Genomic DNA, 18,904 nt, shown 5'->3' on the forward strand with positions numbered 1-18,904 from the left:
GCCCAATCTTACTTCCTTCAGACCTGAAGTAAGTTTTTTTCTCATTTCTTATCCTGACACTCTGAGCCTAGGAGCCAATATTTGTCATTGGTACTGACTTTATACATAATCTCTTTCCCCAGTTTCTCTGCTGCTTTCCACAAGGTAGCAGATCTCTAAGTCTGCTTTTAAACCATTTGAAATTACCCACTTGACAAACTGTAGAAGTCTTTAATACTAGTCAAAAGGAAGATGGACTCTCAAAAAAAATAAGGCAGATTTAATAAGATAAATAATCAAGACACTGGTCAATACGGCTGGAGAATGTACTTTTATTCTTGCAATTTTATACTAGGAAATCAACATTTAATTTTATAATTCATTGTTCACAAATGACTTGTAAAATTTTTAATCCTTAAATTGTACATCAATATCCTATGACTCCAAATTTTATTTATCACTCTCCTTCAAGTCTGAAGAAAATGATTAATTTATTAAGTTCCACAGACAGCACAGTCCCACTGACATTAACATTTAGTCTTAAGTCCTACGCTCATGAGAATTAAGAGTAGCCAGTATCAAACTGGCCTGAAACCTGATTGTGTTCCTGGCTCAGGATACCTGTAATAAATTTGTAAATCCACACTAAGACACAAAAATAAACTAGTGTGTGTATGTCATATAAAAAACTTTTCACAGTAGAGTAAAAATTAACATTAAAATGTTACCAAATTTCAATCATACTATATTTTATCCAATTAGCTTTCTAAATGCCTGATTTAACTGTCAATCAAATGCAAATGACTTCATGTAAGTTTTTAAAAAAAATTTGCCCAGCATTTCAAAATGGTTACAGAATTAATATAACTTTTTAAATGTCAAAGTATGCTATACATATTGCACTTTTCTGCTAGGCTGGGCTAGTATCTTCCATGGCAAGATACTAAAACTACTGAATAAAATACACTTTAAAATCAATAGGTACTTGATTAATTTCCCTGAAATTATCAACATCATTACCAAAATCTTCCAGGATTTTGTAAGATTTGATTCCTTAAATACAGTTTTAAAGTTTAACTTAAGGAGGGGGAAAAAAAACCCTCATATATTTCACTTTTTATGTCTTTTTTTGGTCCTTCAATGACCAAAGATAATTTTAAACAAATTATGCTTCATGTTTCCTGGCTTAATAAAAAGCTACAATTTCTACTATCCAAATTAAGAAAAATGATACTAATCAAAAACTATTAATTTTGAAATGTCTATAGGTCCCCTTAGAACCTTTCCAAACTTTTATAATCAAGATACTTTAATCAATTATGTACTAGAATCAAATTAGGTAAGGAAAAACTTATTTTGCAAAAATAAAATCACTTCCCAATATGCTTGACAGAAACAAGCTATTCGTTTTCATTTGTGTTCCATTGAAGACATTACTGAAATCTGTCCAATGGTTTATTTCCAACTGGTCCACTACGGAATTCTTCGGAATGTTTTAAGATTGGCTGTAGCTAGAATTCTGACTTCCATTTGGACCCTGCTCTCCTTCACTGTGTAAGTGGGAAAGAAAAAGATTTTATACCAATTAAAAGATTCATTTTCAAAACCCTGATAAGCCTACTAGTTTTTAAAGTTAGTTTTTCTGTGGTACAAATTTACAAAACAAAGACACTCACAATTTTAAGACACAGATATGGAAAAATTAAAATCCAGAAGACTAATATTTGGTTTTATATTTTTATTCTTATGTAACTTAGTATCTGCATACATAACAAGCTTTTTGAAAGTTAGTATCCATATACACTAAAAAAATTTAAATTAGGGTATGGGATTTCATTGTCATTACAGGTATCACTCAACATATAGATCAGAGCTTCTGAACAAATTTCCTATAAAATTAAATCTTACATATAAAATTGTATTCCTATTAATCAGTTATAAAAATCAAGAAGTGTTCTTCCAAAAAAAATTATTGTTTGGAGGCATACTAAAATCTTATGTAAATATAGCAAAACTTTATAAATCAGAAATATGGTAATTTCCTGGAAAATGCTGAATATTTAAAATAAAAGTAACTAAAACTGAAAATACCAGTGACTGTGGCAATAGGATTATTGCCTTATCTTGTCCATCATCATCTTGCAGCTTCAGGCCCTGCCACTAGTGGAGAATCACTCAGGGAATTTCTGCAAAAAATGCATCCAAAGGTAGCTGTTTGAATGACTGCTTTAAAACAGCTCCTTGTGTAAGTATTTATTTTTTCTAACAGTGACATTAATGTATCAGATCTACAAATCTATCTCAATGTTTTATAACTTAAGGTAAAGTTAATTAAGATAGGCCATATTTCTTTATTTTCCTTTTGACCTTGTTTCCCTACCCGAAATGATCTGATGCACAGTGGAAGCTAACCACTGAACTACACGAACAGATCCTACTAAAAAAACAAAAACTCCCTGAGCACAAGTGATGCATATTTAGCAAAATTATATTATTGGGTGCCATGGACCATATGGGTCACTCAAAAAGCAAAATTCTTTATCCTTACAATATCAAATGAATAATCTAAGTTTTTGAAAACTGCTACTGGAATTATAAAACAGGATAATAGCCAGTAGTGGGTGAGGGTTGGAAGATGGCAGAGTCCAAGTGACAGGAATACTACAGAATTCTTTATCTCTGAATTTCCAATAAACTGGCCTAATTCTGCTCTGTTTAAATTTATGTATACTATATAGTCATATGTTGAGGGATACCTGTAATAGACCTGCCACTGCATTAGGAAAAGTTACTATACAGATAATCCAGTTAATTTTTTTAAATGAGATATTTTCAATCTATCAAGTCACAAATTTAAGAAAGTTAGTAAGTATTATGAGGTTCTGGAAGAAATTTTAAGTACAAAACCCCCCAAATAATGTAATCTATGAAAAATGTGATAATGCATATGAGACATATAATTAAATGGAATAGAAAATTAAAGTCCACAAAGTACCTGTTTGGAGGAGGTTTTGGTTTTGGCATCTTACTAAGAATAGTTGCCATCTCTTTTCTCTCATCAAAATTCTTCCACTGTTCATATAGTTTTAAAATAACCCTGATTATTTCCAAAATCTAGAAGAAAATATGTGAAAAGTTCTCAATGGCAATATCAAGCAGCATTTAGTATATAAAGATACACATCATATATTAGGCATTCCTCAGAAAACAGTGAAAAGGCAGAGTTTCTGTCCTTAAGTATTCAGGCTCAACAATCCTAATAAATGTGCAAGTAGTCTTTTCACCACACTGCTATTTAGGCTTTTCCTTCTAGCCTCTCCTGTGTTAACATGTATGCCCTGTCCATCCTTATTCATCTCTCTGCTGCTGGTTTCCTTCTATCTGCTGATAGCTAAACCAAAGCAAAATAATGAGGTTCTAGGAACAGAGGTCTAAATCATGCAGTTCACCACTATACAGTATGCGCGTCTAAAACCAATTGTTTCAAACAATTTAATGGGAGGTAGTACACAAAAGATGTTTTAATTCTGGTAACTACTGTAAACAGGTTAAGGAGCTAAAAAATTTATAGCTACAAATGTCATATCCAGTTTCCAAATTAGCCCTTTCTTCCTCATGTGAATATACCTAACCTTGGATTGAGTTTAATGCTATCAAGAACATTTCAGCAGAAAAGACAGAAAAAAGGGCAAAAACCACTTTGCCAGGAGACAGGCTGAGTCTCAGAAGTTTATGGTAGTATTTAGTGATCACTAGGTAGCTTTTAACACATTGTATGAGGGAAACGTATTTATACGTTTTACGTTGACTGGTAGTAGAGTGCGCGATAAAAACTACCCGCAAACAATGTGTTAAAATAACCCTGAAAATTTGAGGCTGCTCTTCAACTGATCACACTAAAATTTTACCATTCTGTTTAAGCTAAACCAAAAGGAGAAATAGTACCTAAACAGCCAACATCAACTCTTCTTGTCAAACATATTTCTTTATTATTATTTTTTACCAAAAATCTTTTTAGCCTGGTAGACATCTTAAGATTTTAGGCTCATGATAAATAATATGGCATTAACTTTTAAATGTTCAAGTTTATATTCCACTAAGGGAATTTTAAAGAATACCTTCTCCATATCCACAGAAAGCTCAGCAAACCACTGTCTGGCATCTTTCTGCTGTACAACACAGGCTACATGTAGGCAAGCTGGAAAGAAAAGAGACAAAGGCCCACATTTAATTACAAACATGTAATGTGTGGACTCAAACCAAAGATAAAATTTTCACTGAAAATTTTCATGTGTATTTTCCAATATTCTTTTTAAAAACTGTATAGGTTCATATAATAGTTACCACTGTCTATTCCATCATATACAGAGAAAAAATTACTAGATTATATTAAAATTTTTTACATCTCCAGCTCCTCAATGTGTGCTAGGCACAATGCAGTTGCCTTGAGAATCAGGACACGTTAGAGAAGAAATAAAATCCAATGAGGATAAGGAAGCTGAGAAGTGATCTTTCAACAGTGATACAAGATAGTGGTTAAAATATAACCAGATGGAATAACCAGAGCCCGGGCTGGTGTGGCTCAGTTGGTTGGAGCATTGTCCCAGAGACCAAAATATCACAGGTTTAATTCCCAGTCAGAGCACATACCCAGGTAGCGGGTTCCATCCCTGGTTAGGGGTTGGGGGGGCCCACATGAGAAGACAACCAATCAATGTTTCTCTCTCACATCCATGTTTTTCTCTCTCTCTCTCCCTCTCTCTCTCAACAATGAAAAAATGTCCTTAGGCAAGGATTAAAAAAAAAAGTAACCAGAAGTCAGTGTAATGGGAAAAACTAAAAACAAAACAAAAACCCCAGCCAATCGATATACTGATAAATTTCAACAGTACAGACTATGTTTTGATATTTCAACTAAAAGTAGTGTTAATTTCCTCTGCTTTTTAAAGTATGTCAGCCCTGGCTGGTGTGGCTCATAGCACTGAGTGCCAGCCTGCAAACCAAAAGGTCGCCAGTTCGATTCCCAGTCAGGGCACATGCCTGGGTTGTGGGCCAGGTCTTCAGTAGTGAGTGCACGAGAGGCAACCACACATTGATGTTTCCCTCTGTCCCTCCCTTCCCCCTCTGTCTAAAAATAAATAAATAAAATCTTTTAAAAAAATAGTTATTAGCATATCAAATTATGTGAAAACTGGGCACACCAGTACTGTGTTGTAATAGAGCTTAAAAAATGTAATACATCGTATGTAACTATATACAACTCACAAAGATAGTAAAAATGTTCAAAGACAATAATCTGCGTCATAATTTTGCCCAATATAATTCCTACTGAGCAGCCTGACTATCCTGATCCCACACCAGCTTGTTCAGTTATGCTTCCTGATGTGGTCATACATATATGACTTCGCTTAGGATGACATTCTAGGCAAACAGTGATTCAAATGTGAACTGACCCAGTGGCTGCCCCAAGTCAAACAAAGCTATAAAGTACAGCCTATGTCTAGGAGGGATTTAGAGGCAAAAAGACTGAAATTATAATAATAGGTAATTAAAACACAGTGGAAAACACCATGATATGGGTTATGTAGGGTACATTAGAGATAGAAGAGACATCCTAAACCCAGCATGAGATGATATTGGGAGTTTTGCTGAGGTGACGCTGTTCCTAGAAAGGTGAAATCCGGGCCAAGTCTTAAAAGATAAAAAAAAAAAAGAGAGAAAGTGGGAACAGAGAGTGGTAGGCACATAACTGGTAAAAAGAAGCTACAGACTTTATCCAAAAATTAACAGAAGCACTTAAAAGTTTTAATTGGGGGACAAATCATGGATCACAGTTTCTCTACCTTGGCACTGCCGACATTGTGGGCTGGGCAACTCTTTGAGACTGGGTAGTATACTATAGGATACTTAGTAGCATCCCTGGCTTCTACCCACTAGCTGCCAGTGGCATCCATCATTGCTTTGACAACCAAAACCGCTGCCATATATCCCAAGGAACAATTATCTCTACTTGAGAACCAGTAGCCTAGCTCAAGTGTGAAGGATAGGTTGGCTCTCCAAGAACAGGGACACTGGAAGCCTATTGGTCAGGAAGTAGACTATTGTGGTAACCTGAACAGAAACGGGATGATGGCTATAAGATTACTAAAGGTATTGGTTACCAATACTCAACAATAGGTATTGGTTACTACCTAGATGGAGGAACCGAGGGAGATGAAAGAGGCTAACTGCTCTGTTTCCAAATAAAGTAACTAACTACTGCTATGCATCAAGCTAGTATGGACATTAAAAGGAGCACATTTGGGGGCAAAATAGTGTGCCCAGTCCTGTTCATGAGTCTGAGGTGCCAGTGAGATGCCAAGGCAGAGTGACATATAGAACTGCTCAGGAGCAAGATCTTGGTTAAATGAAGATATTTAAATGTCTCAAAACCTAAGAAATAGAAGCCACAGGCCTCAGTGAGATTACCCAGGAAGAATGAAGACAGGAGAAATGGCAAAGATGTGGCACATGGCCTGATATTCCCTCTTTCCTATCCATGCAGATCCCAGCTTTCCTTCCCACTGAACCTAGATGCCACTTTAGAATCCTTCCAAATATAGTGCTTTCATGGAGCCTCCAGTACTGCAAAATTATAACTCATGCACCACCCCTAATGTAAGGATAAGAAATATGAACATTTAAGGGCTAATTGAAAAAAGAGAAAACTGTAAGTTTGGACTGGTAAAGTATGGGGGAGAGGGATCAAGAGGATAGAATCATGGATACCAATAGAAAAAAAGAACAGGAATGAAAAGTATTAAGTGCGCCTCCACCCCAAAGTATTAAGTGCCTAATAAATGGCAGAAAATATTTGGTGCTCTATAAGGTATCTCATTTAATTTTTGTAACAACTCTGTATGGAGTTGCTAGTATCCCCCACATTTTAGAATCAAGAAAACAAATTCAGGACGTTTAGATAACTTCCCCACAATTATAAAGGAAGAAAAGTTTAAACCTAGGATCATCTGATTCCAAAGACTGTGTTCTAACCCATTATAGTACTGCTTTCCACAGATAACAGAATGGCAGCTAACCTCTCCCCCAAAAAGGGCAATAAGGACCTCAGAGGCTCCTTTACTCAACCTCTAAGGACTTTTATTAGACTCATGAAGGAAGGGCCCAGTTATTTCATATAAGTTACAATACTAGCAGGCTTAATTCTGAAACTTCTTCCTCTAGACAAACACTGGTTCAAATTATTTTAAACAAATTTTTAAAAACTTACCAAAAAAGGGGAATAGGGGTATGATAATTCTGACTTGTGACAGTTGCAGTTCATATTATTGAAAGCTCACATGCAAGGATTAGTCTATTATTTTACGAAACATAAAAACATAAAGTACAACAGGGTGAAATTCCTTTTTAGGATGACCTAAACAGGTTTATCACAATTTCACTAGTAAAGATAAGTCACACTTACATACCTAAAGCTATCATGAAAGGAGGATACAGTAGGCAAAGGTCCGTTCTGTAGGTATCATTCACTATCCTCCTATAGAAATGTAAATCATATTATTACTGAAAGCAGAACTACCTCATCTGATTGTACATTTTGCTCCAGAGGGGGCCGTATTTCCCATCTTTGTACATATCATTTCTCTTATATTACTGAAGCACAGATATAAAGGTGAAAACATCAAGGGAAAAAGATGGATACATGAATGATTCAATAAATAAGCATATTTTAATGAATAAAATTACAGCTAAATGTTTTAATATTTAAAACCTAATAATAAATTTTAAACAGATTTTTTCTAATTTGTCAAAAATTAGCAAATTATATAGGAAACCAGAAATCATACAATGGATTAATATGTATGTTGAATACCAAAAAGTATTCTGATAATTTTAAAGATAAATTGTCTCCTTATGTAAACAGTCTGTTTTTCATAATAATCAACTTGAATGGAAATATTCATCAAATAGATAATTTAAAAATCCTTATCATTTTAGCATTTGTACCAATATAGTTATTAAAATTCAACAAGTGGATATTTTGTTCAATATCAAGTATCTTGGGGCACTACTTTAATTACTTTAAAAATACTAAACTTAATATTTACTTGCCAATCTTCCTAGCTAATAACAAGTTACACTATGAATAACTTCTGTTCTAATTACCATGCAAGGGGAAGCAACATGTCTTCTTGGCCCATGTCCTGCACATACTGGAGCAAAGGTCTATAGGGATGATACACTATCAAGCAACAATCCTAGAAACAGTTTAAAAAATGTGTATGTATAAAAACAGATTTATTACAACACAAAGAAAACTTATCATTACCCAACTGATTTGTAATTGTATATTCATATGTATTTCTCTAACTCATGCTCGCTTCCCTCTTATTTTCTTAAGAAAGCAGTATGGCAGCCCTAAACTCTACTATGATAGTGAAGGCAGTGCTCTCTCGGGAATATACCTTGGTAAATCGGTTGGCAGTCAGTCAGCATCCATTCCCTTAGAGACTCAAAGTGTCACATCTGCAACACACTGAAACCTCTTATTAGCCTATAAATCCATAATTCCCAACTGGAGGAGCAGAATTCTGCCAAAGACATAATCTACCTTTAAATAACACCACACACATACACAAATTGTGCAAATAATTGACAGTGGTTCAATGCCCTGACTAGTTTGCTTGTAATCCTTTTATTATAGTTACTATAGAACAGAAAAATATTTCCATCCTAAGTAGGATATACAAATTATTTTACAGGCTTTCAAGAGGATACACATGATGATGCTACGAGGTACTATGATTTCACCACCATGTATCACTTGTATGGTTTTAAAATGTACCTCCCTACAAATAATTTCTTGAAAAAACTCTGACTTCACTAAATTTGAAAATAAGTTTTACTCTATTAGTCACAGAGAAGACGTATACTTACCATTAGTTCTAAAAGATAGAATTCACATTCTAATATCTGTTTAAAAAGATTATAAATGTCAATATGAAACCAAATTAGATGAGTCTAGTCTAACAATTTACAGACATAGTAATTTATCACAAATTTTTACTAAAAACTTTTAAAAATGAAGAAAATAAACATAGTAATTTATAACAGAATTAACATATACAATAAAATTACTTTTTTTATTACTATAATGATTGAAATTGTGATTATAAAGCATTTTAATCCTTAAAAAGGCCAGCCTTTTTTAAAGGCTGCTCATATATAAGGCTGCTCACAATAAAAATGTTCATATAAAGCATACTTATTTTTATTTAAAACATCCTGTATAAACTTCAGATTTTCCAATATACTTTCCATTCAACAAATGCAAAAATGCAATTATCTTAAATGTTATTCTTATTATATTATAAATCAGTAAAAGGAAAGAATACTAAAAAATGAAACCAAAAAATACAAGTTAAATGGAATGAAGAAATCCCTTACAAGGTGGAAGAACATGTCTATTAAAATGTCAATGGAGCCCTGGCTGGTGTGGCTCAGTGGATCGAGTGCCAGCCCGCAAACTGAAAGGTTGCTGGTTCAAATCCCAGTCAGGGCACAGGCCTGGGTTGCAGGTCAGGTCCCCAGTTGGGGGTGCACAAGAGGCAAGCACACACTAATATTTCTCTCCCTCCCTTTCTCCCTCCTTTCTCTCTCTAAAACTCAATAAATAAAACCTTAAAAAAATGAAATGTCAATAGAGATGATCTTCTAAAACAATATAAAATTTCAAATATGGTTTTCATACTATTCCATTATAGCAGCTTCAGCTGCACATTAGTATCACCTGGGAGCTTTTAGAAACTACCAGTCCCCAGGCCTCAAGCCTAAAAATTCTCATTTAGTTGGTCTGTAGAGGCCCTGACACGGTATCATCAAGTTCCAAAAGTGATTTAATGAGCACCCAAAGTTGTATAACCACTGTTATCTTTAAAAATAGGAGAAGCAATTAACTGTGATTTCTTTAAAGTCTATATTGTAATATTCAAAACTGCCATTTCTAGACTAGTCAATTTAATATAAAACAGAACTAATCTATGTGCAACTTTCATAAATAGTTTTACTTTATACAATATACTTACATGGTTCATCCTATAAGGAAATTCCTTTGGAAAGGCATATGAAAATCTAGTTTTTACTGCAGAAAACAAAAAACAACTTAAACTGAGAAAATGAGAAAGTGAATTAACCCCAAATTTCTTTAATACTGTGTAGAATATTAGAGGTAGTGCTAAATCATTTTTATTTTTAGTAAGGTGCCTGGAGATGCTTAGAAATCCAGATTATTTTGTTTGCAGGTGAAGAGAATGAGTGGCTGGAACCCCACACCCCCATTTACATACAATACAGAGCCTTAATTACATGTTTAATATATTAAGATTCTGCAACTTAAAAAAATAAAAGAATTAGAAAAATATCACTGGGTTTTATTATCTCTAACATCTTCCCAGCTCTAGAACAGTCTCTTCTTTATCGCAATTTCCATACAATTTCCACACAACTGGACAAAACACAAAAAGTGTTGGTCATAAAGATAAAACATATAATTTTTTTAGGAATAATTCTTTATACAAAATTTTTAAAGCAATAACTTGCACCTGGTAATTTAGCTTAGAAGGAATATGTTCACAAATATATATGTATATACATACATATGCATATATTTGTGAACTATATATATATATAAATATAATTAAAAGGATAATAAAACCAAAAAATGTTTGTTTATCTCTGTGATTTAGGGAGTTTTACTAATCTGTACTTTCTAAACTTTTTATAATAAATAGGTGTTTATCAAAAGACACATTTTAATAAAAGCATGAATAAATGTACAAAGGTCTCTAGGACTTTTTTCTTATCACACATAAACCCATACACAGTTACTACTATTCTTAATAACAAAATACAAATGAGAAAGCTATTAGTTCTCAACCTTCCATCTCCTTGAAATGCTATGGGTATATACCTTTAAGTACTATTTGACATAATTGTACTCAAATCATCAGATACACCATTTTATTCAACCAAGTGACTATTCACAGGTTTTAGAGGATGGTTTGTGATCCCTTCCATTTGTACAGCTTAAGTGACCTCATAGAGACAAAAAAATTTTCATTTATTTTATGTGCTGTATTTTGTAAATTGAGTATCCTAACCACTAATTTAGATAGGTAACATCTGCCAAAATTTGAAACCTAAACCATTTGAACTCGACAGTAGGGAATTTATACTTAATCTTTCTTTTCCTCTCCTCCCTTAGTTAATTTGAAAACATCTCCATTAAGGTTTCTGACTTACAAATTCTTTGATGTAAATAAGATGTAAAGTGTACAAGTAAAACAGGTACTTACATAGTGGTACCTAATCAATGAGGTAAAATGATCTCTATAAATAAAACAAATTTACACCTCTCACCCCTGGACTTTGACACCTGACTTACTGAGATTAAATTTACATGACGCTTTTGATTTTCTTCTGACCTGGAGGAAAATGTATCCTCCTCTCTTTTGCTACCTATGCCATTTGTGAATTTACTTTTATCTACTCAATTGATAGTCACTACTTTCCTTTAGCACCTCTAACCATTTCTGCACCAGTAAATCTGTCCCATCACTTACTAAATATGCTCAAATTTCCCTTAAAAACAAAGACACATAAAACCCCTACCAAATTATACTCCTGTTGGTTTTTTTAAGTGGACTTTGTTTTTTTAGAACAGTTTTAAATTTATACAAAAAAACAGAAGATATGAGTTCCCATACACTCCCTGTTAAGGAATGAATGTCTATGTCCCCCAAAAGTTGGAATGTGAAGCCCTAAACCCCATGTGATGTTATTTGGAGGTGAAGTCATGAGGGGGGACTCCCACGATGGGATTCTTCTCATAAGAAGAGGAAAAGAAATCAGTGCTTTCTCCTCTCTTTGCCATGTAAGAACACTATGGGAAGCAGCTGTCTGCAAGCCAAGAAACAAATTATGTCTGAACAAAGAACTGACCAAGGTAGGCACTTTGATCTTGAACTTTCCAGCCTCCAGAACTGTAAGAAATAGTCTATGATATATTGTTATAGCAGCTCAAGTAGACTAAGACACCCCATCACCCAGTTTCACCAGTTATTAACATCTTACATTAGTATGATACATTTGTTATCATTAATGAACCTATATATACATTATTATTAACAGAAGTCCATAGTTTATTCAGATCTACTTAGTTTTAACCTACTGTCCTTTTTCTGTTCCAGGCTCTCATCCAGAACACAACATTCCATACCTCCATACCTCCTTAGATTCCACTTGGCTGTGACAGTTTTCCAGACTTTCCTTGTTTTTGATGACTTTGATAGTTTTTAGAATATTGGTCAAGTATTTTGTAGGTTTACCCTCCACTAGAATCTGTCTGATGTTTATCTAATGGTTAGACTGGGGTTTTGGGTTTTTGGAGGGAAGACCACAGAGGTAAAGTGCCATTTCATCAGAATACATCAAATGTACACACCATTAATGTGATTTATCACTATTGATATTGACTTTAATCATCCAGCTGGGGTAGTGTCTGTCAGGTTTCTCCATTGTAAAATTACCTGCCCTGCCCACTTTTCATAATGTATGCATCAGAAGGAAGTCACTATATGCACAGCCAACACCTAAGGAATGGATATTTATGCTTCCTATATTTAAGGGTGGACTTAGCTACATAAAGTATTTTAAATTCTATGTGGGGGGAATTTCTCTTCTCCCCCATTTATTTAATCATTTATATCAGTACAAACTCACGGGGATTTATTTTGCACTTTGGGTTATAATCCAAAATTAAGTTTTTTTATTTTGTTGCTGAAATTCTTCCAGCTTTGGCCACTGAGAGCTCTTTCAGTTGGATTGTGTGTCTCTTTAACATATCCCAATTAATGCAGGCTTTTAGTTTTGGTTTTAAATACTTCCTTACTTACTGACACTATAAGATACTCTAGGTCTATCTTGTATTTTTCCTGCCTCAGTCCTAGAATCAGCCATCTCTTCAAGGATCTCTAGCTCCTTTTATTAGAGAATGTTATTAAACACAAAGATTGGAGTACTAAGTGAACTCATTGCTTATAGAACCTCTTAACTGACAAAGCGCCCCCCCCCACTCATTCACAAACACATAAATCCATGTATCTATATGTTTTACAAGTATCTATGTAAAGGTAAATGCAGTTCATACTGATATCTCTAGCCCTAATTGATGACCACATTGATCATTCTGGTCTCTCCTTGCTTATCTGTAAATTCCCATTCTAGAAATGGGAAACCTAGCTCTTAACATCTGCTATCTATTTGCCATGAATATATCCATGTAGTGGAATTGTTAACTTCACCATACATTTGTAGCAGTATCAGAACTGTTAACAGGTTACAATGCTTACGTACACTTCCTTTTTGCGTTTAGTCTTACAGACTAGAGACTCATTTCCCAAGTTAGTTAGGTAAGCAACTCCCCTCTCCAACCCTCTTCACTGAGGTCCTTACATATATTTATAATATAGTTAGATTCTCCTTTTCTCAAAATCAACTCACCTCTTAATTTTTTGTTAACTGGTTTCTACCCCCACCCCATAGTGTCTAATGACATCATGTTCTCCCCCAAACATCACAAATCCAAAGGTCTGGCTTTTTTCTTTGGAACACATCTATGCAGCACAAGACACTATGCAACTCTATCTCTTTCTTAAAATTTATCAATTCCTAAATTTCTATCATTGGCTTCACATTTCTAAGAGTATGTTGTACTGATACATTTATACCTGGTATGTCTAAGATTAAATTTACTTCTTTTCAGAACCCACTTATTCTCTTCTCCTGGCACTACCTTTACCTTCTGAATGCTCAGGCATGAAGCCTCAAAAATCATTTTTTACTCTTCTTTATTTTTTAAATATATTTTATCGATTATGCTATTACAGCTGTCCCACTTTCCCCTTCACTCCCCTCCACACACTACCCCTCTTCTCTCCAGCAGAACCCCTCAGTTCCTGTCCATTGGTCATGAGTGTAAGTTCTTTGGCTTCTCCATTTCCTACACTATTCTTAATCTCGCCCTGTCTATTTTGTACCTACCATTTATGCTGCTTAATCCCTGTACTTTTCCCCCCATTCTTCCCCTTCCTCTCCCAACCCTCCAAATGACCTCCATACCTATAATTCTGTTGCTGTTCTGGTTGCTTGCTTAGTTTATTTTGTTTTGTTTTTTTAGATTCAGTTGTTGATAGTTAATTTGTTGCCTTTTTTAATGTTCATGGTTTTGACCTTTTTGTTAAATAAGTCCCTTTAACATTTCATGTAATAATGGCTTGGTGATGATGAACTCCTCTAGCTTTACCTTGTCTAGAAAGCACTTTTATCTGCCTGCCCTTCCATTCTAAATGATAGCTCTGCTGGATAGTGTAATGTTGGTTGTAGGTCCTTGCTTTTCATCACTTTGAATACTTCTTGCCAGTGTCTTTTTGCCTGCAAAGTTTCCTTTGAGAAATCAGCTGACAGTCTTATGGGAACTCCTTTGTAGGTAATTCTGTTTTCCTCTCGCTGCCCTTAAATCCTTTCTTTTCAAAAGTCCTACTGACTCTATCCTTCAAGTCTAGCTTGCTTGTTCTTGCTGACTGTCAAAATGTTATTTTAAGCCTTTATTAGTGCTCACCTGGATTACTTCAATAACTTAAAATAATCTTTTTCCACCTTAAAACTGTTAGCTTTTATTTCTCATAGCACCTGGCAGAAACAGCATTCACTAGTTTGCAGTTTTATATATATTCATGGTAAAATGCATCTTACATAGCATTTACCATCTTTAACCATTTTTAAGTATACAGTTCAAGAGTATTAAGTACATTCACACTGTTGTGCAACCATAACCACAGTCCATCTCCAGAACCCTTTTCATCTGGCAACACTGCAACTCTACACTCATTAAACAATTACTACCCTTTTACCCTCCCTCTGGCCTCTGGCAGCCACCCTTCTACTTTCTATCTCTACTAATTTGATTATTCTAGGCACCTTATAAAAGGGGACTCATACAATTTTTATCTTTTTGTGATTAGCTTATTTCTCTTATAATGTCCACAAAGTTAAGCCACATTGTAACATGTAAAAAGCCTCAATTATGTGTCTAGTTCAATTCTTGCTCTCCCTCAATTCATCTGACATAATTCTGCCAGATTCACAATCCTGATGCACAATTCTACAATCACCCTCATGTGGAAAATAAAGCTTTCAAAGGTACCACCACTGCTAACAATGAAATGCAGATTCCTTAACAAGGTATTCCATTACCTGGCATTAGCCAGATAGGACATTCCCTACTACTTCCTTATTCAACATTCACTGAATGAAAATTATTAGCTTTCTCTATTTTTGACCAAACTGTTCAGTGTCTCTAGGCTGTTTTTCCCCTGTATTTCTCCAGGTTCAAATTTTATCTTTCTTTACCAAATTCTACTTAAGCCTTTTTGGATTCATTTAAAAAACGATCTTTTCAAAATCAAATCATTCACTGAATTCTCTGTAAGTCTCTTGTGCCAATTATTTTCTTCTGTATTAATATTTACATAGCATGTCTTACTCTCTTGCCTTCTAGTTCCATGTATTTATCTTTGTGTCCACCCCTGCATGCAGTATGGTATTTTCCAGTGACCATGATGCTGCTGTTCATGATACAGCAGTCACTAAAGTTCAATGAGTATTATGGGCTGAATTGTGTGTCCCCCCTCCCCACAAGTCTATATATTGAAGCCCTAAACCGCTATGTGATTGTATTTGGATAGGGCCTTTAAAGAGGTAATTAAGCATAAGTGAGGCCATAAGGTTGAGGCCCTAATTCAATAGTACTGGTGTCCTTTTAAGAGAAGAGACACTACAGGTACAGGTGCACAGAAAAAGGGCCATGTGAAAACACAGCAAGAAAGTGGCCATCTGCAAGCCAGGGAGAGAGGCTTCAGGAGAAACCTATTTTTTGATATCTTGATCTTGGACTTCCAGTGTCCAGAACTGTGAGTAAATAAATTTCTGTTGTTTAAACCACTCAGTCTTTGACATTTTGTTATGGTCGCCCCAGCAAATTAATTCACTGAACAAGGCACTGTTTGAAGAGCTTTATCATTATTCACTCATTTGATCCTCTCAAAAGCCCTGTGACATAGATATTATTAACATCCTCATCTGGAAGATGAGGAAACTGGGACACGAAGAGATTATATTTTGCTCACTTGTCACATAGCACTAGAGCTGAAATTTAAAACCTAAGTTGTCAGGGCCTATATAATACACTATAAAATTTATGAAATAAAGAAAATAGTTTACTATAACAATCTCTATTCATTGAAAACCAAACACTCTTGTGAATATATCTTTAAGTTTTTGCATGAGAAACAAACAAACAAATCTTGGTAATAGGTATCTTACATACTTCTAAAAAAGTTGGAAAGCAGAGACTAATAATGTAAGAAGAAAATAAGGCCCTTAAAAAATAATTTGATTCTCCAGAGGAGTTCAATGCTTCATCAATGTCTATATTACGTTCTGGGGCATTAGTATATTACACTCTGGCAAAACTACTCTTCCGTCCTCAAAAAAAATAAGATATGGCACAGTAAAGATTAAATTAGATTTTACACTCTTCTCAGAAAGGGTAATGGCCCCAAAATATAAAATTATCCTGGCTCACAAACTTAAAACACAAAAGCATTCTTCTGCCTCTTCTATGTAAGACCACAGAAATAAAAACAAATAAATAAATTATCTAATTTGCTTTTGGTAAGTGATGCCTTTTTGTTTAACCTATGAAGATGGGGCATAATATAATGTTAATAACTTTGTATATAATACTTTACAACTGTTACTTTACAATGTTATTTCCTTTACTGTCATAACTCACAGGCAACTAAACCACATCTTTTTACAAAAGAACTAAGGCCAAAATGTAAAGCAACTTGTTCAAGGTTATGTACCTGCTGTTTAGTGACAGAACAATTAGCTGTCTTGACTAAAGTCAGTATTTTTTCCCTGCACCATGTTTTTGAATATGGAGGAAAAATACATCATTCTCATTAAAGATATACATTACAGTAGCTAAAGAAATAGTTTACTCCACCCAGAAGAATGACACAAAGGCTAGTCGTTAGGAAGCAATAAAATACAATAAAATTGGGAAATAATTTTAATTTACTCTTACAAAATTAAGAACCACTGAGTCAATATTTTTGGACCATTAGTTACTACCCATTTTTTAACATTAAAAGTAATGTCTTAGTCTTAATACTATAAGTAGTTTTAAAAACTCTGTATTTTATTTTTTAGTCAAATTCATAGCCATAAAGGTGACCTCAGGAGATTTATTTTTTATTTATTTTCTTATTGCTTGCACTATTAGTTTTCCCCGCTTTTTCTCCCTTTTCCCACCTCTCTCCTACCTCAGTCAATCCCTGTGTTGTTGTCCATATCCATGGGCCATGCATAAATGTTCTTTGAGAATCCCTTTAACCTCTTTCATCCAGTTTTAGCCCCGAACCCGACAGCTATCAGTCTATTCCATGTATTTATGCTTCTGTTGACCTCAGGAAATTTAATAAACCCAACTAATCTGTCGCAGGTCTTATAAACTGGAAAACATTTATGCCGCATGGAGTTTTCCTTTGAATTACATCTGTTAAGTAGGATATACTTTTTGCACTTACATACAGAAGTAGCAGCAGAAATCAATCTTGTATTTGAGACTACTCCAAACTCCTAGAGAAAGAAAATTGGGTAAGACCGGGTACACAGAAACCCAATGAACCTAAAGGTATCTGAGGTCTATTCAAAACAGAATTTCCTGAATTTCCCCCCATGATTATATAGTCTTCTACCTGTTTGAGGTATGATATACTTAAACCTCTAAATGTATTACTTTTCCTTAAAACTGCTACAAATTAAGACAGGTGTTTAAATAATGTTATAATTTAACATCACTGACAGGTACCAAATTAGAAACCAAGCCTTAAAGTGACATTATAGTTTTCTGCACTCAAATTAGTTTCCTAGGAGATTTTTTTAGATTCTACACTTAACTGCAAGAATATTAAGTATGCTTTCTGTTCAATTGGACCCACACTAACAGAAATAACTCATGTCATTTAATAAAACAACTGAATTTCCAAAGAAGATAAACTTTAATATTAGCAAAAGAACTAAAAAATACTGCACAATTATTCTTCTCAGAACAGGAAGAGAGAATAGTATAAAATTTTCAATGTCAGTTCCCATTTCCTCTTTGAACTTAATATGCCACCAGTGTAAAAATGACTAAAATTTACGAGGTGATCCACCTTACATAAATTTCCTTTTAGTCTGATTAACCTACCAAGATTACTAAAGCCTTCATTTCATTTTAAAACAGAAAAATTAAGAATTCATTCCTTATTCTATAAAAGAAACTAAGCTAAATATAATCTACTCAAATACCTTCAACCTCTATCCTTATCCTTGGGGAAAGGGGTGGCAGGGGCACATATGTGTGTATACACAGAATCCGGCACAAATAACACCCCTCTTTTTATTACAAAATCATAAGCATGTAATTCTGTAACGTAACATTACACTCAAGCATACCATATGATATTTTAGGTGAAATGTTTAAATTAAAACTATAAATTATTACAGCCATATTATTACCCTACCAACTACACTCAAGCAGGCCTTAGTTCTGCCAGATCCTGTATATCTATATTCACATTTAAACCTCAAACTGTGAAAACTAAAACTAAAAAGTAAACACCTGATGCCCAAGCTGGTGTGACCCAGTGGATTAAGTGCTGGCCTGTGAACCAAAGAGTTGCTGGTTCAATTCCCATTCAAGGCGCATGCCTGGGTTGCAGGCCAGGTCAGGTCCCCAGTCGGGTGGTGTGTGAGCATC

The 18,904-nt window shown here is 34.5% G+C and overlaps 1 protein-coding gene across 3 annotated transcripts in view; it reads right to left on the reverse strand.

Annotated features, from left to right (window-relative positions):
- Window positions 1-294: 294 nt before the first annotated feature.
- The window catches only part of CCNC (cyclin C), a 28,707-nt gene continuing 10,097 nt past the window's right edge, over window positions 295-18,904 (reverse strand). For 2 of the 3 annotated variants that reach the window (XM_028508753.2, XM_036024515.1), the window contains exons 5-12: window positions 17,688-17,739; window positions 10,062-10,117; window positions 8,914-8,949; window positions 8,143-8,234; window positions 7,446-7,513; window positions 4,098-4,177; window positions 2,975-3,093; window positions 295-1,529 (exon numbers count right to left, since the gene is read on the reverse strand). In XM_028508753.2, coding sequence (XP_028364554.1) covers window positions 1,475-1,529; window positions 2,975-3,093; window positions 4,098-4,177; window positions 7,446-7,513; window positions 8,143-8,234; window positions 8,914-8,949; window positions 10,062-10,117; window positions 17,688-17,739 — 558 coding nt within the window. In that variant the 3' untranslated portion in view covers window positions 295-1,474. Of the gene's footprint in view, window positions 1,530-1,702; window positions 2,166-2,974; window positions 3,094-4,097; window positions 4,178-7,445; window positions 7,514-8,142; window positions 8,235-8,913; window positions 8,950-10,061; window positions 10,118-17,687; window positions 17,740-18,904 lie in introns of those variants that run through there. The other variant, XM_028508754.2, reaches the window with a different exon arrangement.

Source organism: Phyllostomus discolor, chromosome 4 (genome assembly GCF_004126475.2).
Source record: "Phyllostomus discolor isolate MPI-MPIP mPhyDis1 chromosome 4, mPhyDis1.pri.v3, whole genome shotgun sequence".
Taxonomy (NCBI): Eukaryota; Metazoa; Chordata; class Mammalia; order Chiroptera; family Phyllostomidae; genus Phyllostomus; species Phyllostomus discolor.